This window comes from Hypanus sabinus, chromosome 1, assembly GCF_030144855.1.
Source record: "Hypanus sabinus isolate sHypSab1 chromosome 1, sHypSab1.hap1, whole genome shotgun sequence".
NCBI lineage: Eukaryota > Metazoa > Chordata > Chondrichthyes > Myliobatiformes > Dasyatidae > Hypanus > Hypanus sabinus.
In genome coordinates, this window is record NC_082706.1 from 14,906,162 (window position 1) to 14,930,420 (window position 24,259).

Here is a 24,259-nt window from a genome sequence, read left to right on the forward strand (position 1 = left end):
AAGTTCAATGTAAGTTTATTATCAAAGTACAGACATGTCACCATATACAATCCTGAGATTCATTTTCTTGTGGGTATACTCAATAAATCTACAGAATAGTAACTATCCAGAATCAATGATTGACTGCAACAACTAGGGCGTTCAACCAGAGTTCAACCAGAGTGCAAACAGAAAAAAAAGAAATAATAATAAATAAATAAAGAGAACATGAAATGAAGAGTCCCTGAAAGTGAGTCCATTGGTTGTGGAAACATTGCAACGATGGAGCAAGTGAAGTTGAGTGAACTTGTGTTTCACGAGCCTGATGGTTGAGAGGTAATAACTATTCCTGAACCTGGTAGTGAGAGTCCTTAGGTTGTACCTAAAGGAAGTTTGGGGTGGCACGGTAGCATAAATGCAATTACAGTGCCAGACACCTAGGCTCTGTTCTGCTATTCTCTAGAAGGGGATTTTGCATTCTCCCCGAGACCCTGTGGGTTTTCTCCAGGTGCTCCAGTTTCCTCCCAAGTTCTAAACATGCACAGGTTGGTAAGTTGCACACACAAAATGCTGGAGGAACTCAATAGGCTAGGCAGCACCTATGGAAAGGAGTAAACCATCTAGGTTTTGGGCTGAGACCCTTCATCAGGACTGGAAAGGAAGGGCGAAGAAGCCAGAATAAGAATGTTGGGGAAGGGGAGGAAGAAGTACATGGTGGCAGGTGATAGTTAAAACTGGGAGAGGGAGGAGGGCTGTAGTAAAGAGCTGGGAATTTGGTTGGTGAAAGAAATAAAGGGCTGGAGAAAGGGGAATCAGATAGGAGAGGACAGAATACAGTGGAGAAAAGGGAAGGAGGAGGAGCACGAGAGGGAGGTGATGGGCAGGTAAGGAGATAAGGTGAGAGAAGTAAACAGGAAAGGGAAATGGTGAATGAGAGGGGGAGCAATTACAAGATATTCAATGTTCATACCATCAGGTTGGAGGCTACCCAGGTGAAATGTATGGTGTTGCTCCTCCAACCTGAGCGTGGCCTCATTGTGGTTAGTAAGTTAATTGGTCTCATGGGTGCAAAATGGGCAGTGAATACTCACTGGGCCAAAAGGCCCTGTTACCATACTGAATCTGTAAATAAATACATTTTTAAAAATATAAGATTCTCAGCTACTAAAGGTGGATAACATACTGAGCCTACAGTGACACAGAAGAGGTTTGATGTTGTGATGGGATAGAGATTTAAACAAGCTGGTGCATCGAAAGGCAAGGTTCGCTGCACGGAAGGGAAGGGATGAGAAGAGCAAGTCATCAGAAAGAATGGTATGGTCAGGGTGAGGGTTTAATAATAATGGACAGTTTTTAATTCAAAAGGAATGGTTACTCAGAGGGAGTCATCGACAGTGGTTACAAGTGCAGAGTGATTAAAGCTATGGCAATTCCCAATCAGGGATGATAACTCGACAAAGAATAAATAGCAAAAATAAATACTGGGTTCACAGGAGACATGAGCAGATGCTGGAACCGGGAGCAAGATGCGAGTTACTGAAGGAATTCTGCTGATCAGGTGGTATCGATTGATGAAAAGAGGCAGTTGACAGGACAGGAGACAAATCTCAAGATTGTATATACTTGGATAACAAATGTACTTTGAACTTTGAGTTGATGTTTCAGTTGAGACTGTTATGTTTTGTAACTTCAAAACATTAAACTAATTTAAAGGAAAACCTGACAGTCCAGGAATGCAAGTCTAACTTTGTGGTTACTTTGCATATCATGTGGGAGAATAATGACATATGCAGTTTTTATATTTTAACATATAACCCATAATGAATCATTTAAATGACCAAGAATGTTTAATCAACCAATATATATATATACAAGATTACTCAAATTTTATTGAAATATCTGTAAATGAGATTGTGTTTCACTGGCTGGGTGGTAATTATACAAATTGGGTGGGGGGCACGTTGGTGTAGTGGTTAGCACAACTGTTTAAATTAACAGCGACCTGGGTTCGATTCCCGCCACTGCTTGTAAGGAGTTTGTATGTTCTCCCTGTGTGGGTTTCCTCCCACAGTCAAAAGATGTATCAGTTGATAGGTTAATTGGTTATTATAAATTGTCCCATGGTTAGAACATAGAACAATACAGCACAGTACAGGCCTTTCGGCCCACAGTGTTGTGCCGACCCATAAACCCTGCCTCACATATAACCCCCCCCCCAACCTTAAATTCATCCATATACCTGTCTGGTAGTCTCTTAAATTTCACTAGTGTATCTGCCTCTACCACTGACTCAGACAGTGCACTCCACGCACCAACCACTCTCTGAGTAAAAAACTTTCCTCTAATATCCCCCTTGAACTTTCCACCCCTTACCTTAAAGCCATGTCCTCTTGTATTGAGTAGTGGTGCCTTGGGGAAGAGGCGCTGGCTGTCCACTCTATCTATTCCTCTTAATATCTTGTACACCTCTATCATGTCTCCTCTCATCCTCCTCCTCTCCAGAGAGTAAATCCCTAGCTCCCTTAATCTCTGATCATAATGCATTCTCTTATGAAAGCTAACACCCCATAAGCTTTCTTAACTACCCTATCTACCTGTGAGGCAACTTTCAGTGATCTGTGGACATGTTCCCCCAGATCTCTCAGCTCCTCCACACTTCCAAGTATCCTGCCATTTACTTTGTACTCTGCCTTGGAGTTTGCCCTTCCAAAGTGTACCACCTCACACTTCTCTGGGTTGAACTCCATCTGCCACTTCTCAGCCCACTTCTGCATCCTATCAATGTCTCTCTGCAATCTTCGACAATCCTCTACACTGTCCACAATACCACCAACCTATGTGTCGTCTGCAAACTTGCCAACCCACCCTCCTACCCCCACATCCAGGTTGTTAATAAAAATCACGGAAAGTAGAGGTCCCAGAACCGGTCCTCGTGGAACACCACTAGTCACAACCCTCCAATCCGAATGTATTCCCTCCACTACGACCCTCTGCTTTCTGCAGGCAAGCCAATTCTGAATCCACCTAGCAAAACCTTCCTGGATCCCACACCTTCTGACTTTCTGAATAAGCCTACCATGTGGTACCTTGTCAAATGCCTTACTAACCCCTTAGGCTGGGGTTAAATTGGGGGAATGCTGGACCGTGCAGCTCAAAGGACTGGGAGAGTCTACTCCAAGCTCTATGTTAATAAATAAATAAATAAATAAATAAATTGCTAAAATATTAAATACACAACAGAGACCCTCCATCTGGACATTTGAATGAAGAGTCTTGACTTGAAACACCAACTATCCATTTCACTCTCAGATGTTATAGAAAGTTTATGAGGAGAAGGCAGGAGAATGGGGTTGAGAGGGATGATAAATCAGCTGTGATTGAATGGCAGAGCAGACTTGATGAGCTGAATGGCCTAATTCTGCTCCTTGTGTCTTATGATCTTAAGCCAAGTTACTTGCGTAAGAAAATGGGTTCCACAGCTTTGTGTTTCAAGCAATGAGTCAGGATATTCTGGTAGTTTGGGATGCATTACCTCCACAAAATAAGTACCCACAAGAACAAGAGGTACCTTTCCTTGTGTGGACGTTCATCACAGCATTGAATCCCAGAAGCTTCTCCACGTTCCTTTGAAGGTCCCCCTGGAACTGCTCCGCGTCTCTCTCAACCTGCCGATCAGATCAAACAGGTGGGATGGAGAGTTTGTCAGGCCCACCAGGTTGTCTTGATTCATTCTCGAATCATATTCTCACAACTTCAAACCATTTTCTATCCTTCGGCTGTGACTACAGGCCACAGCGACTGCACCGCAGGAGGGGACACACCCTAACAATCTTCATATTTAACAAAGGCTAGTCAACAGTCACATCAACATCACAGGAACTGCCCCACCAGTCACCACCCCACCGCTATTCAAACCCAGCGAAGTTGCTGGAGGGAGTATCTTTCAACAGTGGCAATATTTTAACTAAGATAATAATTCAATGATTTAATTTTAGTTTCCACCTCAACGTCACACTTCAGTGGCGGCTCCGACTACACGGTGGCGACACTTTTAAAAGTGTCTGCACCTCCACAGTGGTGACTGTGCCTCAGTGAATTCATCTCCACAGTAAAGCACACCTCAGATGTGAACAACAGCCACATGTTGACACTGCCTGCACGTCAACACTTCCATTTTTGTGCTCGTGAGCAGTTTTGGACCCCTTATCTAGGAACGGACGTGCTGGCATTTGAGAGGGTCCAGAGAAAGTACATGAGAATGATCCCGGGCACGAAGGGGTTAATGAATGAATTAGGAACATTTGATAGTTCTGGGCTCATACTCACTGGAGTTTATAAAAATGAGTGTTGGGGGGTGGGTGAGTGAGGAAAGGGAGTGTCATTGAAACCTAGTGAATATTGAAAGACCTAGATAGTGTAGAAGTGGAGAGAATGTTTGCAATACTGGTGGTGTCCAGGACTAGAGGGCACAGCCTTAGAAGAGAGAGGAGGAGGAATTTCTTCAGCCAGAGGGTGGTGAATCTGTGGGATTCACTGCCACAGATGTCCATGGAGGCCAAGTCAATGAGTATTTTTAAAGCAGAGATTGATAGGTTATGGGGAGAAGATAGGAGGATGGGGTTGAGGGAATAAAAAATCAACCGTGATGGGATGATGGAACAAACTTGATGGGCCAAATGGCCTAATTCTGCTCCAATGTCTTCAGGTCTTATTTGGGATTTTTCCTTAGTACTTACATTTTTAATCTTTGCAGAGTTATTGGTACTGAGATTTTAAAAAATCCTTAAAGAATGTTGGACAGACACCTGGAATCAGAATCTGTTTCTGCATTCTCTTTCTGCGTATGACTGGACTTCAGCAATGACTGCATCTCACTGACTGAAATAATCTATAAAATGATAACTCTTCACGTCAACAATGATGCACCAGAATAATACTTCTACGTTAGGACATTTTAAAATCATGTAAAAACATTGTAGTATGGGGGGGTGGGGGGTGTGGTCACTTGGCGGATCTACTAGTGAGCTTGCTCCTGGGCCTGGCCAAGATGTCCAGGCAGTGGACAGTCAACGGCTCTGCCTGAGCCGACTGCTTGCCCTTCTTCCAGGATTACGATCGTGCCCAGGCGTCCTTGAAGAGGAAAGCATGCGGTCACTATGACACAGAGTTCTGAAAACGGAAGTCACCTCCTCCCTCCCAGAGAATTGAGTGTCTTGTAGATGAGAGTAACTATATTTTAATTTGGTATTGTAAATAGTTTTGAAAATCCCTGATTATTGTGTGCATTTTGTGATTGAATAAACTTCTGTATTTTTGTAAAAAAAAATAAATCCTTTCTTTCTAAGGCACGTCAGAAGTAGCTTCTTTATATCTCTTGAATTGCGACGGCCAGCTTAACATGGGAAGTAGTGTTAACCATTTACTGTGCAGTGAAATAAAGTAAACATAATGTATTGGAATCATGATTTGATATAAAACCAGCCAAGGACATTGGAGATTCTCCCCATTCTGTAACACATCATAAACACAAGAAAATCTGCAGATGCTGAAAATCCAAAGCAACACACACTAAGTGCTGGAGGAACTCTGCAGGTCAGGCAGCATCTGTGCGAAAGAGTAAACAGTCAGCATTTTAGGCTGAGACTCTTCTTCAGGACTGTGAAGGAAGGGGGAAGACCCCAGAATAAAAAGGTGGGAGGAGGGGAAGGAGGATAGTTAGGTGACAGGTGAAGCCAGGTGGAGGGAAAGATAAAGGGCTGGAAAGGTAGGAATTTAATAGGAGAGGAGAGTGGACCATAGGAGAAAGGGAAGGAGGAAAGGACCCAGGGGAAGTGATAGGCAGGTGAGTAGAGGTAAAAGGCCAGAGAAGAGGTGAGGGGGAGGAATAAATATTTACCAGAAGGAGAAATTGATATTCATGCCATCGGGTTGGGGGCCACCCAGACAGAATATAAGGTGTTGCACCTCCACATTCCAACATCTTGGCACAAGAGGAGGCCATGTCGGAATGGGAATGGGAATTCTGAAGCATCCTTTATATTCACCTGAGTCAGTAGTGGAACTTAAGGTTTTATATCTTTCTAGAGTTGGACCTGAGTCAGCAAACAGGGTCCTAATTACTGAGAATACACCTGCAGTGAGCTAAAGTTGTCTGGTTGAGAATGACATAACCTTAAAGTTGCTGTAGTGGTAGAGACTTCCTCCGGTCTTGAAGGTCAGCAGAGCCAGGGAGGCCAGGTCTACATACTGGTCAGAGAAGATGAAGAGGTCCACACTGCAGCCCTGCTGCACGCACTGCTTGGCCAGCGTCAGGTAGTAGCTGCTTCGAGGCTGGAATGAGGACTGACACAGCAGATACATATGATCTCAGAACTAATTCACCTACACACCTCACTGCACAATAGAACACCCTGCCCTGCCCACAGCCAAGCCAGCAGGAAGAGACTGCGGTGTGGAGTGGCACTTTTTGCTCCGTCCAGTTCTGCCCCACCATTTCAGCTCAGCTCTCGTCTCCTGTTCTGAAGCAGCACATTGCCTGCTTCTGGCTTGAAAGGATGCAGGACTTGGGGAGATAAACAATCCGCCTCTTGATATAGAAATTGCTTACCCAATTACCCTGTGCTTTTCACTACAAAATGCAGAAGATAAAATGTTTCTAGTGTTCAAAACATAGTTGGCGGAAAGTTTCTTAGCTCTTATTCACACCCATCCTACATCCTTCCCACAAATACTGGCATTCCACCACTAGCACTTAAGGGCTAAGTGCCCTTAAGCGAGGGGTGTAGTTTATTCTTTATGGGCTGTAATATGATGTGGGCGATCATGGTCTTTCCAAGACTATGATTATTCTTGGCTAATTTTTCTACAGAAGTAGTCTGCCATTGCCTTCTTCTGGGCAGTGTCTTTACAAGACGGGTGACCCCAGACCTTTTCAGTACTCTTCAGAGATTGTCTGCCTGCTGTCAGTGGTCACATAACCAGGACTTGTGATATGCACCAGCTGCTCATATGACCATCCACCACCTGCTTCCACGGCTTCACGTGACCGTGATTGGAGGTGGGGAGGGGGGATTAAGCAGGAGTTACACTTTGCCCAAGGGTGACCTGCAGCTAGCAGAGGGAGGTGGCGCCTTACACCTCCTTTGGTAGAGACGTATCTCCACCCTGCCAACCTACATTTAGAGATACAGCATGATAACAGACCTTTTCAGCCCAACAAGCCCATGCCGCTCAATTACATCCATGCAACCAATTGTTGGAAACCACTTTTTTTTAAATAATACTTTTTCATCAGTCATGTATTTTTCACAGTACGTGGTGGTTCATCCCCACTCACTGGCAGAAAGCAGTATAGCAGCTAAATTAATGGATTGCCACCTTTTTCATTTTTCATTGGCTAAGTATTATCTCATTGCCCACATGATGTAATTGTTTTCATTATAAAGACTACTAACTAGTTTATTCTCTATGTAAGGGATTTAAGTTATCTATAAAAGTGATGGATTTTTCAGAGTACCATCTTGGCTTCTTCATTCCTTTTGTCTTTGCCTCCATACACCCCTGAGAATCATTTCTCAGCTTTCTATTTAGTTTGCTTGGTATTTGCATGTTCGTTTGTACTCTAAAATAAACTGAAATCTTGAAATTAAGACTGCTTCCTAGAAGAACCCTGGGAATCAGAGAGTAAACACTAATCCAACACCTTGGGAGAAAACCAGAGCACAAAGGAGAGCACAGAGCACTTCTCGCATGCACGGTTATGGGGTGAATGTACCCATTTCTTACAGGTAGCAGCAGAATTTGAACCCACAACAGCATTGTGCTAACCACTGCCTTTACAGGGGATTGAGGATGAGAATTTACAGGCTGCAGGGCTGGAGGAGGGTGCACAGATGAAGACAGTGAGAACATTATTTTTTGCTGTGCCACTAAATATGATTTAAAACCTTCCATGTTGAAAAGGAGGAACATGCCAGCTCCCCTTGACAAAATTAAAACTGCCTGGGAGCAAGATTTAAATTTTCCTTTGTCCGATGATATATGGGATTCAATTCTCAAGTCAGTCAATTCAACTTCTTCATGTGCTCGTCATGGCCTGTTACAGTTTAAGGTCGTACACAGGGCTCATACGTCTAAAACTAAATTATTGCGTATCTATCCAGACATTAGTCCCTGTTGCGACACATGTAAATGGGGCAAAGCTTCCCTTATTCATATTGTTATGATCCCAGCCCCCTCCTTTGTGAGAATCGCAAGATCACCCGTTGAGGGGGGGGGTCAGTAGACCCAGGAAGTGAGAGAGAGAGAAACGTGCCAAAATTGCACGTCCCACCCGGGATACAGAATAAGATGCCAGCGACTATTGTCTCATGGAGACCACGTGAAAAGCCCTCGGGCAAGGTGGGCTGGTTGAGAGAGAGATTGCATCATCCCAACCTGATTGACACCTGCGACCCCGTGAGGAAGTATAAAGGAGAGTCTCAGGGGGACAGCCCCTCAGACGCACCCAAAAGACATGAGAGAGTGATCCCGCAGCAGCGGGAAGCCATTCTGAAGGAAGCCACGTGCGTTAGATTCCGGGATTGGAATTTGTGGCTGGAATCACAGAAAACCGCTTTTAACTAACATCGGGGAGATGGAACCAACGCTCCCCCGATTTCATGGAAGATTCATCAAGACTCGGCAAGTTCTTTCTCTTCTCCCCCAATCTCTCTCTCTCGGTCGCCCCACGTGAAACCCAGCGATTTTCAAAGGGCTGAGGCCTGCAGCCTTCAGAGTGACTTTTATATTTCCAACGGACAATCTATTAACCCCTAGACAACAGCAGAGCTCACTTCTTAATGATGATGATTACTATACCCGCGCTTTTAGATTGAGTGTTGACAATGTGCACTATCTGAATGTATGTATTAACCCTACTTTTGTGTCCCTTTATGAATAAAACGTTTGAAAATAGTGACATCAGACTTCAACGGACCTCTCTATCTTTGCTGGTAAGTTCTCCAGTTACGGGATTCATAACAGTATGTATTGGACTTGCCCTGGCTTGGAGAAATACTGGAGAGATGTCTTTCTAAATTTATCCCATTTACTTAATTATTATTTTGAACCTAATCCTCTGATTGCTCTTCTCGGCACCTCGGGAGGGATTGACACGCATCTGAGCCCGACTAAACATCGCACACTGTCTTTTGCCTCTCTTTTGGACAGACACACAGTCCTTCTTAGGTGGAGAGATGCTGCCCCAACCACTCATGCTCAATGGCTCAGAGACATTATGTCCTGTTTAGACCGTGAAAAGATTCTTTATTCACTCCATAATTTGGACACAAAGTTCCAATGGGTGTGGGGATCTTTTCTTGAATATTTTCATAATCCCCACTTAGATTAAAGGTCCATCCTTTTTTTTTCTACATAAAAATCCCTTACTTCCAGCTTCTTTCAGTTAAGATTTACGGTTTTTGATGTGTAAACATATTATAGTCCAGGTAGTAGGCAATATACCTACCTTTTATAGATACAGCTCTGTGGCAATTAAAGTTCTGTTAACTTTTCTATATATTGTAAGGTTGGCTTGGAGTCGGGCAATGGGAGGGTGGGGTGGTAACTAACTATATATGACTCTACCATGGGTGCTTTTTTTTAAACTGTTATGAACAGTACATTTGATACCTTTGTTTTACACTGTACAAACAACTTATTTATTGGGTTCTTTCCTCTAATAAAAAAAGAAAAAGAAAAGGAGAAACACATTTAATAGGAATTATCTTGGAGAAAGTTCCTCTCGGTGGGCATTACAATACATCCCACGGACTCCCCAGTGCGTAGCCAGAATTAGCCCGATCATTAACCCTAGTCTACGCTGGTGACCATTGAGGTGCTGACCAACAAGTGTGGTTGTGAAGGAGGTACTCCCACACCCCCTCCCCCTGCCAGTACCTGCTCCTTGTTGGGGTTGCGGTTTCTCACAGGACCCGGGACAGCCACGGTGGGCAGCGACGTGTGGAAAATGAAGAGTTTACTGAAGCAGTGAGCAGCCTGGTGGAGTGAAGAGAAAGACGGCATTAATAGCAAATCCTAAACACGAGGAAGTCTGCAGATGCTGGAAGTCCAAAGAAACACCCACAAAATGCTGGGGAAACTCAGCAGGTCAGGCAGTATCCACAGAAAAGAATAAACTGTTGATGTTTCAGGCCTAGACTCTTCATCAGGATTGGAAAGGAAGGGGAAGATGCCAGAATAAAAAGGAGAGAAGGATGCTAGTTAGGTCATTGGCGAAGCCAGGTGGGTGGGGAAGGTTAAGAGCTGGAGAGGAAGTAATCTGATAGGAGTGGAGGTTGGACCATAGGAGAAAGGGAAGGAGGAGGGGCCCCAGACAGAAGTGGTAGGTAGGTGAGAAGATTTATTTACTGGAAGGTGAAATTGATATTCATGCCATCAGGTTGGAGGCTACCCAGACGGAATATAAGGTGTTGGTCCTCCAACCTGAGTGTGGCCTCATTTTGGCACAAGAGGAGCCCATGGATCGACATGTCGGAACGGGAACAGGAATTAGAATTAAAACATTTGGTCATCCAGGAGGTTCCACTTGTGACGGATGGTGCAGAGGTGATCGATGAAGCGGTCCCCCAATTTACAACGGGTCTCACCAATGTAGAGGAGGCTGCATCAAGAGCACCGGACACAATAGATGACCCCAGCAGGTTCACTATGTGAAGTGTTGCCTCACCTGGAAGGAATGTTTGGTGCCCTGTATGGAGGACCCTACAACCTTTCATTCTTCTTCTAAGCCTTAAACATTCTATTCGTTATCATTGCTTGGGTTCAACTACTTTCATCAAATGAACCTTGTTCCCCTTCATCCTAGTTTATCTACAATCTAATGGGCAGTCTAAGGAAGTCTAGTCGAAGGTAAATTTAAAAACGAAAATCTGGTAGAGGGTCAGGGAGGTGCCCTTCACTATGTCCAGGCCAAGCTTGCCCATAGTATCCAAGACATCTTCTAGAGGTGGTGCCTCATGAAGGCAGTGTCCATTATTAAGGACCCTCCTCACCATGCCCTCTACTCATTGTTACCATCCAGGAGGAGGCACAGAAACCTGAAAAGACACACACAGTGATTCAGGAACAGCTTCTTCCTGAAGTTATAGAATCTAATCCTATCTTTAGTCAGCCAAAGTAGAGCTTATGTTTGATGTTGTGGTGTTCACCAAGCTTGGCAGTTAGCTTGCAGACATTTCATCACCATCCGAGGGGTGTTTCTCTCTGGGAGTGCTAGAATTTGCATACCTTAGTCCTGATTGGCTTACCCCTTCAATTGACCTTTGAATTTTATTGGCTCAAAGGTCAACTGAAGGGGTAGTTAATCAGGACCAAAGCAAGGAAACGGGGGCCTATATAACGCGAGCACTCCCAGAGCGGAACACCAACAACTGCACACTGAGGATGTCACCTGGACGGGTGACGAAAATGTCTGCAAGCTAATGGCCAAGCTCGGCAAACACCGCAACATCAAGCACCTCAACCCACGCTACCAATATTCACCACCATCCTAGAGCTAACCTTCTTTTGAAGAAAATCGTTATAACCTGCGTACACCAAGATTGCCATGGAGACCATGGGAACTGACAGCTTTGGGTGCTTTTGTTTAGGAGAGAAAGTCTGGTATGGGGAAGTGGGGAGAGACAATTGGCTAAGTCACTGGGAGACCTCTACTGTCAAATGATGCAAAGGGACCGAAGTGTAAATGACACTTGGGTAAGATCAGAATGGGAGCAATGGGGAAATTTGTGATGCAGGCTGTTGTTTGCAACCGAAAGGTGAAAGCTAACTATCATGCTGTTTTGCCTGACGTTCAAGGTCCACGTTGAAGCCCGCCATCTTATTACCTTCAGAGCCTCCAGGCCTGCCTGGATGACCGGGCCAAAGAGAACCTCCTCCTCAGTACTGTCCACGAACAGCGAGGGGATCCTATCCAACAGACTGGAACCAAAAGAGTAAAGAAAACACCCATTAAACACCCTGAACGTTACAGCTGGTCCCTTCACGCAGTTTAAGGGCAAGGAAGATCCCATTTGCATTGAGGAAGTGAGGAAAGAAATAAAGTTGGCAGGTCACTTGGTGATCTCTACTGCCAAGTGATACAATGGGACCCAAGTGGTGGAGATACTCTCCTAATGTCCGAAAAGAGGGCATAGTTTTAAAGTGAAAGTAAACTATCAAAGTACGTACATGTCACCAGATATTACCTTGAGATTTGTTATTTATTTAGTATACAGTTCAGGCCTTCCAAGCCGTGCCACCCTAGCAAGACCTGACAGTCCCCGTTTAACCCTAACCTAATCACGGGACAATTTACGATCACTAATTAACCTACCCGGTACGTCTTTGGACTGTGGGAAGAAGCCGGAGGACTCGGAGAAGACCTACACTTTCCACGGGAAGGACGGGCAGAGACTCCTTACAGACAGTGCTCAGATTGAACTCCAGTCTCCAACACACTGAGCTGTCATAGCATCGCGATCACCGCTACGCTACCGTGGCACCATTTTCTTGCAGTCATTTACAGGAAAATAAATATTTATGAGGGAATCAATGAAAAGGTTACACACAAGGACTGTCAAGCAGCTAATATGCAAAAAAAAAGGTAAAATGCAAATACAATAAAAAAAATAAATACTACCAAGAACATGACTTTTGGAGTCTTTGAAAGTTAGGCTGTGGAATCAAGGGATCAACAGTGAAAAGGGTAAACAGCTTTATGTCCCTGGTTATTAACATCTACCCTGGGCTCAACATATTGATGCAATTACAAAGAAGGCATGTCAAAGGCTAGATTAGCACGATACTAATGCGTTCTAGTGCTCAGAGTTCAATTCCGGCGCCATTCAGTAACAAGTCCCAGGGCTGAAATGGTTGCCACAAGAGGACTCAGGTCTAAGGTGCTGGGGAGTAGGTACAGAGGAGATGTCAGGGGTAAGTTTTTTACTCAGAGAGTGGTGAGTGCATGGAATAGGCTGCTGGCAACGGTGGTGGAGGTGGATATGATAGGGTCTTTTAAGAGACTTTTAGATAGGTACATGAAGCTTAGTAAAATAGAGGGCTATGGGTAAGCCTAGTAATTTCTAAGGTAGGGACATGTTCGGCACAACTTTGTGGACCGAATGACCTGTATTGTGCTGTAGGTTTTCTATGTTTCTATGAGTCTGTACGTCCTCCAGTTGGAATGCGTCCATTTTCCCCTGGTTTTCTCGCCCAGTACAATGATGTACCAGGTCATTAACTGGTCATTGTATATTGTCCCGTGATTAGATTAGGGTTAATTCTGGTTTGTCAGTGGTCACTGGGGCAGCATGGCTCAAGAGGCCAGAAGGGACGACTCCATGCTGTATGGCTGCATGAATTAATACCTCATTTGGAGTTTATGGAGATTGGGTACGTCACAAAAGACTAGCAAATTTGTACAGATGTACCACGGAGAGCATTCTGACTGGTCGCACCACCGTCTGGTATGGAGATACCAACGCATCGGGTTGGAAAAAAACCACAGAGGATTGTAAACTCAGCCAGCTCCATCACGAGAACTAGCCTCCCCATCATCGGGGACATCTTCAACAACAATGCCTCAAAAAGGCAGCACCAATCGTTAACGACCGTCACCATCCAGGACACCTTCTCATTACTACCATCAGAGAAATGGTACAGGAGTTTAAAGACACACAAATATCATGACGTATGTCAGTGATAAGTCACCCAATTCAGGACAAGGGAAACCCAAGCCACTAGTGCAACATCGCATTGACAGCATTATTTTGCCTGTTCCTTGTACGAATTCCCAGTTCTTACTTGTTGATAAGTGCAGCGGATTCCGTCACGTTGACCAGGAACCCGTCGAACATTGGCATCGTCACATCGGAGATGTCCGTTATTACTATCATCTGCGGCTGAGCCAGCGAGCTTTTCACGTTGTAGAAATGTAGAAACTTATCGTACGTTAGGAATCCCACTCTCACAGCTGACTCCTCAGCCCCAGGCTCCCTGTGAAGCAAAACCCATAGAACTGATTACACCCAATAGTTCAAAGTAAGTTACTTATCAAATTACACATTTATTATCATATGCTAACATAAAATTCATGTTCTGCAGGCACTTATAGGAAGAAAGAAATATAATGGAATTTTACTAAAAAAAACTATACATAAACAATGACTGACAAACAACCAAAGTTCAAAAGAAGACAAAATGCAAACAAAAATAATACTGAGAGCATGAGGTGTGAAGAGTCATTGAAAGTGAGTCTGTAGGCCAGAGAATTAGTTCAGAGTAGTGATGAATGAGGTATCCATGCCAATTGAAGAATCTGATGATTGTAGTGTAATAACGGTTCCTGAACCTGGTGGCGTGGGACCTAAGGTGTCTGTATCTTCTGCCCCGTCATAGCGGGGAAAAGAGGACATGGCCTGGATGGTGGGGGGGGGGGGGGGGGTCCTTTGCTGATTGACGCTGCTTTCTCACAGCAACACTCCTTGTACACGTACTCACCTGTGGTTTTGCCTTTGATGGACGGGGCTGTTTCAACCACTTTTTGTACCCTCTTCCATTCTTCCATTCTAGACACTGGTGTTTCCAAACCAGACAGTGATGCAACCACTTAGAAGTCTGTCAAAGTTTTTGGTAACATTCCAACTCGACACAAACTTCTAAGAAAGTAAAAGTACTGTTGTGCTTTCTTTGTGGGGACATTTACGAGCTGGTCCCAGGATAGATCCTCTGATATGTTAATGCCAAGGAATTTAAAGCTACTGGCACTCCACCTCCTTTCCCCTCAAGAAGACTGGCTCATGGACTCCTGGCTTCTTCCTCCTGTAGAGTACAATCAGCCCTTGGGTTTTGCCGACACTGAGTGAGAGGTTGATGTCATGTTACCACTCAACCAGATTTTCAATCTCCCTCCCAAATGCTGATGAAATAGGAAGTGTTCCTTAGCAAAACTACACCAAGTATCAAGAGCTTCAGCTGCACAAGGTACAACAGGAATACCCACTTGCTAAACCTCCAGACTTCCACATCAAATCCCTAACAGCTAGCTCAAATAACGCATCTGTAACACATCTCAATTCTTGCTTGTCAACATTACACCTTTAGAGTGAGAGTTTGGATTCCTTTGCAAAGGTTGTCGATCTAGAAAACATAGAAACATGGAAAACCTACAGGACAATACAGGTCCTTTGGTCCACAAAGCTGTGCCGAACATGTCCCTACCTTAGAACTACCTAGGCTTTACCCATAGCCCTCTATTTTTCTACGCTTCATGTACCTATCCAGGAGTCCCTTAAAAGACCCTATCGTATCCACCTCCACCACTGCCACCAGTGGTCCATTCCACGCACTTACCACTCTCTGCATAAAATATTTACCCCCAACATCTCCTTTGTACCTACTTCCAAGCACCTTAAAACTATGCCCTCTCGTGCTAGCCCTTTCAGCCGTGGGGATCGCCAGTGAAGTCTTGTAAGAAGCTATAGTAAGTTCATTGTAAAGTTGAACGGAGGCATAGTGAAGTGAACATCTCTTCTTAATAAAGGTACAGGAGTGAGATATGCCAACTAATGGAGTGGTGTTGCAGCAACAACCTGGCACTCAACGTCAGTAAGATGAAAGAGCTGATTGTGGACTTCAGGAAGGGTAAGATGAAGGAACACATACCAATCCTCATAGAGGGATCAGAAGTAGAGAGATGAGCAGTTTCAAGTTCCTGGGTGTCAAGATCTCTGAGGACCTAACCTGGTCCCAACATATTGATGTAGCTATAAAGAAGGCAAGACAGCAACTATACTTCATTTGGAGTTTGAAGAGATTTTGTATGTCAACAAATACACCCAAAAACTTCTATAGATGTGCCATGGAGAGCATTCTGACAGGCTGCATTACTGTCTGGTATGGGGGGTGGGGGGTGTGCTACTGCACAGGACCGAACGAAGCTGCAGAGGGTCGTAAATTTAGTCAGCTCCATCTTGGGCACTAGCCTACAAAGTACCCAGGACGTCTTCAAGGAGCAGTGTCTCAGAAAGGCATTGTCCATTATTAAGGACCTTCAGCAACCAAGGCACGACCTTTTCTCACTTTTACCATCCGGTAGGAGGTACAGAAGCCTGAAGACACACACTCAGCGATTAAGGAACAGCTTCTTCCCCTCTGCCATCTGATTCCTAAATGGTCATTGAACCCATGAACACTACCTCACTTTTTTAAATATATTTGCTTTTTTTTTTTGCACAATTTTTAATCTATTCAATATACGTATACTGTAATTGATTTACTTATTTGTCATTACCATTTTTTTTCTTCTTAATTATGTATTGTATTGAACTGCTGCTGCTAAATTAACAGGTTTCATGGCACATGCCGGTGATAATAAACCTGATTCTGATTCAATGGAGTATTGCAACCTATTGAAGGGTTTCACAGTGTAAAACTCAGGCGTGCTCTGTAAACTCTAACGTAGAGACCTTAGTGCAGCCCAACTTCAGTTGTATCCAAGACTTCATGTGCAAGTACTTCAGTGAGATAGATGATGTTAATGGGGATAATGGGATCTATGAGTGATGGATAATTGTGGACAGATTAAAGGCTGGTGGTTCTGGGGGGTGACACGACTGTTGGGAAATGATGGAGGGAACTGTGCAGTGCATTGTGGGATGGCTGTTGGCTGACTTGGCAGATATCCCAGATCACCACATGTCTGGAAAGCACAGGTTGTCACAAGTGTGCCTAACAAGAGGCACTCCCAAGGTAACTTGATCCAAGTCCCAATGCTAGGCTCCAAAAGGAAAATAGAACTTTATCATCATTGCTCAAAACAACAAGATTGTAGTGCTACTCCAGTCCACACAAAAATATTTACAATGCATGCGCTACACTTAACTTTAAAAATTCCATATTTACATGCAACAAGTGACTTTGATAGTCCGTATCACACAAAGGCCAGAGCATTTGGCATGACAGTCTCCATGGGAGGTGTGGAATTTGTAACTGCCGAAAGGGTTAAAATGGGGTGCTGACAGAGCACAGCGCAGATACTTTGTACAGCCTTTTCGATGTGTGGAGGTTCAGCAAAGGTAACAGTCAAGATGATAAGCTGACAGAAACAGTATACAGACATAGTGTCGTCACCCAGGCTGAACACGGCTCTAGGAAGCCTTGTACATCCTTTTTGTTCAAATCTGGAAACCCAAGTCACGAAATACACCAAGACAAGATAACCATATAACCATATAACAATCACAGCACGGAAACAGGCCATCTCGGCCCTCCTAGTCCGTGCCGAACTCTTAATCTCACCTAATCCCACCTACCCACACTCAGCCCATAACCCTCCACTCCTTTCCTGTCCATATACCTATCCAATTTTACCTTAAATGACACAACTGAACTGGCCTCTACTACTTCTACAGGAAGCTCATTCCACACAGCTATCACTCTCTGAGGAAAGAAATACCCCCTCGTGTTTCCCTTAAACTTTTGCCTCCTAACTCTCAAATCATGTTCTCTCGTTTGAATCTCCCCTACTCTCAATGGAAACAGCCTATTCACGTCAACTCTATCTATCCCTCTCAAATTTTTAAATACCTCGATCAAATCCCCGGTCAACCTTCTACGCTCCAATGAATAGAGACCTAAAGATGCAAGCAAAGGATTCTGGGGCAACATTTACTATTGGACAGTAACTTTACTAATTCTCAAGTATTATTGGCCTTTAACTCATAGATTTTTAATGGTATTAGGGTTTGAAATATGCATTACCTCTTAACCAACAGGTTCTTGAACCAAAAGGGATAACTTCAGTCTGCTTCACTTGCCCCATCATTGAAATGTTCCCACAGCCAATGGACTCACTTTCAAGGACTCTTCAGCTCATGTTCTCAATATTTTTTGTTTATTGTTTTATTATTATTTGCTTCTTTTTTTATTTACACGTTGAACACCCAAGTTAGTGAGGTCTTTCATTGGTTCTGTTATGGTTATTATTCTATTGATTTATTGAGAATGCCCACAGGAAAATGAATCTCAGGGTTGTTTTTGGTGGCAGACATGTACTTTGATAATGCATTTACATTAAACAATATGCCAATGATGAGATTCAGAAGTACACAAATGCTTGTATATTTCAGTACAAAAATGGCATTTCTTTGTTCAAACTTCATTACAGCTCTGTTCTCCTTTTGCACAAGTAAGTAAATTGATTGAGGAATGAGTGCAAATTGTCAGAGTCTAGTTACGCGGCAATGACAACTCATACTCAAAAGCTCCCAGAGAGACACAAAGACTGCAGATGATAGAATCTCAAGCAAAATCAAAGAGCTGGAGGAACTCAGCCCTCCAAGAGGACCACAACTTTGTCGTGGCTTGGAGGCCTGTGTGCCTCAATGACCCAGAGAGCTATGTTGGCTGGAGTCAGGACTTTATGCTTTGGCTCTTGGTGGGGTCACCCAAGCCAAACAGGTCAAAGGGTAGAGGCCAGACTAAGAGTGGCCCACCAGTCCGCCAGGCTCAGGGTTAAGCTCAGGGCTAGCAACCCTGACTGGTAAAACAAAACTGTTACAGAGATAGCAATGAAGAATCTTTCTACATCTGAGTGTGACGGTGTTCCTGAGCCTCCGCCCGGGACTTGCAGTACAGGCAATAGTGAAAGCAGAGCTACTGACATGATGAAGGAAGCCCTGAGCACTGCCAGAGATAGAGGGACTTCACTGCTGCCCTAAACACTAGCGGTGTAATGGGCTGTACAGAAGGGAGGATCTCAGTGAGTAAGGAAGCATCTATGCTGGGAAATGAACGGTTGACATTTCAAGTCCAGATCCTTCTGCAGCCCAGATGAATTTACTGATGCAGAATAACATGGAAACTGGTGTCACTCTGCAAACAGACACAACTTTTGAACTGCATAATACTGAAATAACTGTGAAATTGAATTTCAAGAGTTTTTTTCATCTCAATTTGTTTTGAGTAAACAAATATCAATTTCTAAGTTTTCTACAAATGATGAGATTCTTTTGACACATCCCTCGTGTTCTGTTCAGTTCACATCATTATGTTTTGTAATTTCAAAATGTTAAACTAATTCAAAGGATGATACGGGAGTCCAAAACATGATTCTAACTTTGTTTACTTTAGCAAGGCATGCACGTATCAAGTGCACAAGAGGACGAGGTTTGTGTGCCTCAGTGACCCGGAGAGCTACGTTGGCTGGAGTCAGGGCCTTGTTCTTTGGCTCTTGGAAGGGTCTCCCATACCAAACAGGTCAAAGAGCTGAGGTCAGACTAAGAGTGGTCCACCGGTCCTCCAGGTTTGGAGTTCGGCTCACGGCTAACAACCTTGGCTAGTCAAAAAGCAATTGTTACAAAAACAGCAATGAAGAATCCTTCTACACAGACAAAGATGGAGGACCATCATTGCTGTACTAAACCCCAGCGGTATAACACACACACACACACCCAGAGTCTGCACCTTAGGCTGTGTTCAGTCAGTACAAATGGACACGGTTGGACTCCTACCTTGGCAAACGCTGTACCACCTTCTTCAGCTCACCGCAGACTAAGGCAAGCAAGCCACTCCTCACCGCCTTGTATGATACATCGATCATGAAAATGAATCCCACTAAACCTGAGCCTTGATCGCTCTGGGTAGATAATATAAAGAGGAGATTTTTTTAAATTATTTTTTAAATAATTAATCCCATAGAACGGAACCAGTTACTCAGCTTCTGTTCATGGGGGTTGACACTTCAACGAAAAAAAGTCAATAGCAAATGCAGTCAACTGTGGTTAGAAATAATGTTTTTAAGCTCCTACCAGATCAGAATCAGGTTTAATATCATCAGCATGTCTTGAAATTTATTAACTTAGCAGCAGCACTACAAAGAAATACATGATAATATAGAATTTAGCTAAGATTTTGCACTCACAGATGGCAGCAAAGTTTGCAAACTGGCCTGAGCCAAGTTTAATGTCATTTAACTACATACATTTATATTGTCAAACAAGACAACTTTTCTCCAAACCTCTGTACACATAACAACACAACAACTTAGGAAAGAAAGAACTAAATCTACAAATAAATTATATATAGATAAATAAAATGCATAAATTAAACATTGTAGGGTACAGTACAAATTATCCAGTAAACATATTGGCCTATTCAGGACTGAAGAGGGAATGCAGTTCTGGTACCCTGCAGGCCACAGGCTCCGACACCCCCAGCTCTGAGTCCTGACGGGGAGTCTCAGCCCGAAACATTGACTGCTCGTTTCCACGGATGCTGCCTGGCCTGCTGAGTTCCTCCAGTTTGTTGTTCGTGTTACAAATTATCCAGTGACAGTTCCAATCCGATGTGAGTTCAGAAGCCTAATGGGCTGAAGGAAAAACTGTTTCCCATCCTGACCTTTCTTGTTTTTATGTATCGGAGCCTCCTGCTCGTTGGTAGAAAGTCAAAGAGGATGCTGAAAGGATGGGTGGGATCCTCGATAATACTAAGGGCCCTGTGTACGCAGCGCCCCTGATAAATGTCCCTGACGGATGGTAGGGAAGCCCCTGTGATCCTCTCGGCCGTTCTTACTGTCTTGCGTAGGGACTTCCAGTCCGAAGCTCTGCTGCTCCCATCCCAGGTGCAGCTTGCCAGGAGCAGTTCTAATTCAAATAAATGCGAGTTTGCAGGGAGCTAGGAAACACATTGAAACTGTGGGTGAAGGATCTGAAAAGTACAGTCAAATGGAAAATGGGAGATCAATTGCCTCTACTATGTTGGCTGAAGATCTGTCATTGCCTTCTAAGGTCTTGATGGCTGACTCAGAAGCAGAGTGCTGTCCAGACATGATATTGTCAGTGGAACCTCAGGTCCAACACTGCAGCATTCAAACTCCTGAAACCATGTCTTCTAAACTAATATTCAATAGATTTCTCACAAATTTCTGCATGGGTACCATGGAGAATATTGTAACTGACTGCATCACCGCCTGGTATGATGGAGCAGGGGGCCGCGAAGCGATATTGCACAGGATTGAAATAAGCTGCAGAGAGTTGTGAACTTGGTCAGAATCAAGTTTATTATCACCGGCATGTGACGTGAAATTTGTTAACTTAGCAGCAGCGGTACGATGCAACACATACTATAGGAGAAAAAAAAATAAGGTAATAAAAATAAATAAATATAGATAAATAAATAGATAAATAAATAAATTACAGGATACAAATATTGAATAGACTAAAAACTGTGGAAGAAACAGAAATACCGTATGCTGTATTAAAAAAGTGAGGTGATGTTCAAGGGTTCATTGTCCATTTAGGAAATGGATGGCAGAGGGGAAGCAGTTGTTCCTAAATCACTTGAGTGCCTTCAGGCTTCTGTATTTCCTACCCGCTGATAACAGTGAGAAAAGGGCATGCCCTGGGTGCTGGAGGTCCTTAATAATGGACACTGTCTTTCTGAGACACCTCTTCCTGAAGATGTCCTGGGTACTTTGTAGGCTAGTACCCAAGATGGGGCTGACTAAATTTACGACCCTCTGCAGCTTCTTTCGGTCCTGTGCAGTAGCACCCTCCCCGCAATTCCAGACAGTGATGCAGCCTGTCAGAATGCTATCCACAGTACATCTATAGAAGTTTTTGAGTATGTTTGTTGACATACCAAATCCCTTCAAACTCCTAATGAAGTATAGCCACTGTCTTGCCTCCTTTATAACTGCATCGATATGTTGGGACCAGGTTAGATCCTCAGAGATCTTGACACCCAGGAACTTGAAGCTGCTCACTCTCTCCACTTCTGATCCCTCTATGAGGATTGGTATGAGTTCCTTCATCTTATCCTTTGTGAAATCCACAATCAGCTCTTTTGTCTTACTGACATTGAGTGCCAGATTGTTGCTGAGACACCATTCCACTAGTTGGCCAGCTCTATCATGGGCACTAGCTTTTGTAGTATCCAGGATATCTTCAAGGAACAATGCCTCAGAAAGGCAACATCCAATATTATGGAACCCCACCACCTAAGACACGCCCTCTTCTCATTGCTACCATCAAGAAAGAGGTACAGGAGCCTAAAGGTACACACTCAATGATTCAGAAACAACTTCTTCCCCTCTGAAATCCAATTTCTGAATGGATATTGAACCTACGAACACTACTTCACTACGTTTTATTTCTTTTTTTTTGCTTTTTTAACTGTTTAGTATCTTCATTCATACTGTAATTCACTGTTTTTATTCTCTGTTATTATGTATTGCATTGTACTGCTGCCACAAAGCCAACATAAATTCAAGACATGGGCTGATAATATTAAATCTGATTCTCATCCTGATTTAATTAGAATTCATGGCTCGACCATTATATTATTTTTAAGTCTGTGTCACAACTCTTGTTGGGATGGGAGCCTCTTCCTGATTTGCTAACTGAAGTCCTCTATACCACATATCTCGCTGTATAACATCATTTACAAGAGTTGGGACATTATCTAAAGATAAAGATTTGCTGCCTTTGTCACACGTACCTCAAAACATTGAAACATACAGTGAAGCACGTTATCTGCGTCACTGACCAACAGCTTGAATATGAGCCGAGCTGGCAAGTGTATCAGCTGCTTATATAACATGCCCATGATATACTAACCCCAATTCACATGCTTTTGGAGTGTGGGAGGAAGCCAGAGCACCCTGAGGAAACCCACGCCGTCACGGGGGAGCAGAGAAACTCCTCACAGGCAGCAGCAGGAATTGACCGCCAATTGCTGACCACTGGCGCTCAGCCGCAGATTCCCACAGACCCCATATATCTTACCTTGCTTTGCTGTTCTGGTAACAGGAACTCATAGGAGCCCAGAGATAACTCAGGCCTACTAAGGCGATCGGCCCGCTTCCCGCTGTAATCAACGGGGTGAAAGTAGTGGTCTGGTACTAGTCCAAAAAAACAGAAAGAGAGCCAGCAACATCAAACAGTTAATTTCAACCCAGAACACCAGAAAGCATCAGTGCGAGAGTAAAACATTCACACTTGTGATATATGGCCTAGTTAATATGGTTATGATGTAGTCAGTATATGCTGAGTAATAACATCTGTATTCCCTTCAAAGTCATACAAGTACAGCACTAAAACAGGCCCTTTGGCCCATCTAGTCTGGGCCAAACCATTTAAACTGCCCACTCCCGTTGACCTGCACTGCGACCATAGCCCTCCATGCCCCTACCATCCATGTACCTATCTAAACTTCTCTTAAACATTGGAATCAAGCTTGTGTGCATTATTTGTACTGGCAGCTCATTCCACACTCTCACGACCCTCTACGCGAAGAAGTTTCCTCTCATGATCCCCTTAAAATTTTCACTTTTCACCCTTAACCCATGACCTCTGGTTGTAGTCCCTCAATAGAAAAAGCATGCTTATATTTATCCTATCTAAACCCCTCATAATTTTGTATACTTCTATCAAAGCCCTTCATCAAAGCTATATAGATGTATTTTCCGAAGTATTCATGTAGAATATGTGAGCATAACCTTTGTTACCGATGTCAAATGTCCCAGAGATAGTGGCACAGTAAGAGTGGTGAAGATGCTCCCACAGTTCTGTTGGGGAGGGAGTTTGAATATTTAGACTCAACAACAACAACAAGGGAATGGCAATATACTTCCAAGACAGGATATCATGAGACTTTTGAGGGAAACATGCTGCTTTTTTGCCTTTCTTGGTGATAGAGGTCACAGATTTTTGAGGTGCTATTGGAGTAGCCTAGGTAAGTGGCTGTGAAGTATTTGTAGATGGTACTCACAGCAGCCATTGTGGATGGATGCAGGAAGGAGTGAGGCCTAATTTGGAGTATTTTGTGCCGTTTTGGTCACCTACCTACAGGAAAGATGTAAATAAGGTTGAAAGAGCACAGAGAAAATTCACAAGGAGGACCTGAGTTACAAGTAAAGATTGAATAGGTTTGGTCTTTATTCCTTAGAACGTAGAAGATGGACAGGAGATTTGATAGAGGTATAGTATACTATGAGGGGCCTAGACAGAGTAAATCCAAGCAGGCTTTTTCCACTGAGGTTGTGTGGGACTACAACTAGAGTTCATGGGTTAAGGGTGAAAGGTGAGAAGTTTAATGGAACATGAGGGGAAACTTCTTCACTCGGAGGATCGAGAGAGTATGGAACGAGCTGCCAGCACAAGTGGTGCATGCGAGTTTGATTTCGATGTTTAAGAGAAGTTTGGATAGATACATAGATGGTAGGGGTATGGTCCTGGTG

The 24,259-nt window shown here is 43.7% G+C and overlaps 1 protein-coding gene across 7 annotated transcripts in view; it reads right to left on the reverse strand.

Moving 5' to 3' along the window:
* LOC132391562 (protein transport protein Sec24C-like) overlaps positions 1-24,259 on the reverse strand; it is a 75,785-nt gene that overhangs the window by 23,006 nt on the left and 28,520 nt on the right. For all 7 annotated transcript variants that reach the window (XM_059964920.1, XM_059964934.1, XM_059964929.1 and 4 more), the window contains 7 exons: positions 22,806-22,921; positions 19,533-19,657; positions 13,825-14,016; positions 11,868-11,961; positions 9,919-10,017; positions 6,151-6,321; positions 3,548-3,644 (listed from right to left, as the gene is read on the reverse strand). In XM_059964920.1, coding sequence (XP_059820903.1) covers positions 3,548-3,644; positions 6,151-6,321; positions 9,919-10,017; positions 11,868-11,961; positions 13,825-14,016; positions 19,533-19,657; positions 22,806-22,921 — 894 coding nt within the window. The remainder of the gene's footprint in view (positions 1-3,547; positions 3,645-6,150; positions 6,322-9,918; positions 10,018-11,867; positions 11,962-13,824; positions 14,017-19,532; positions 19,658-22,805; positions 22,922-24,259) is intronic.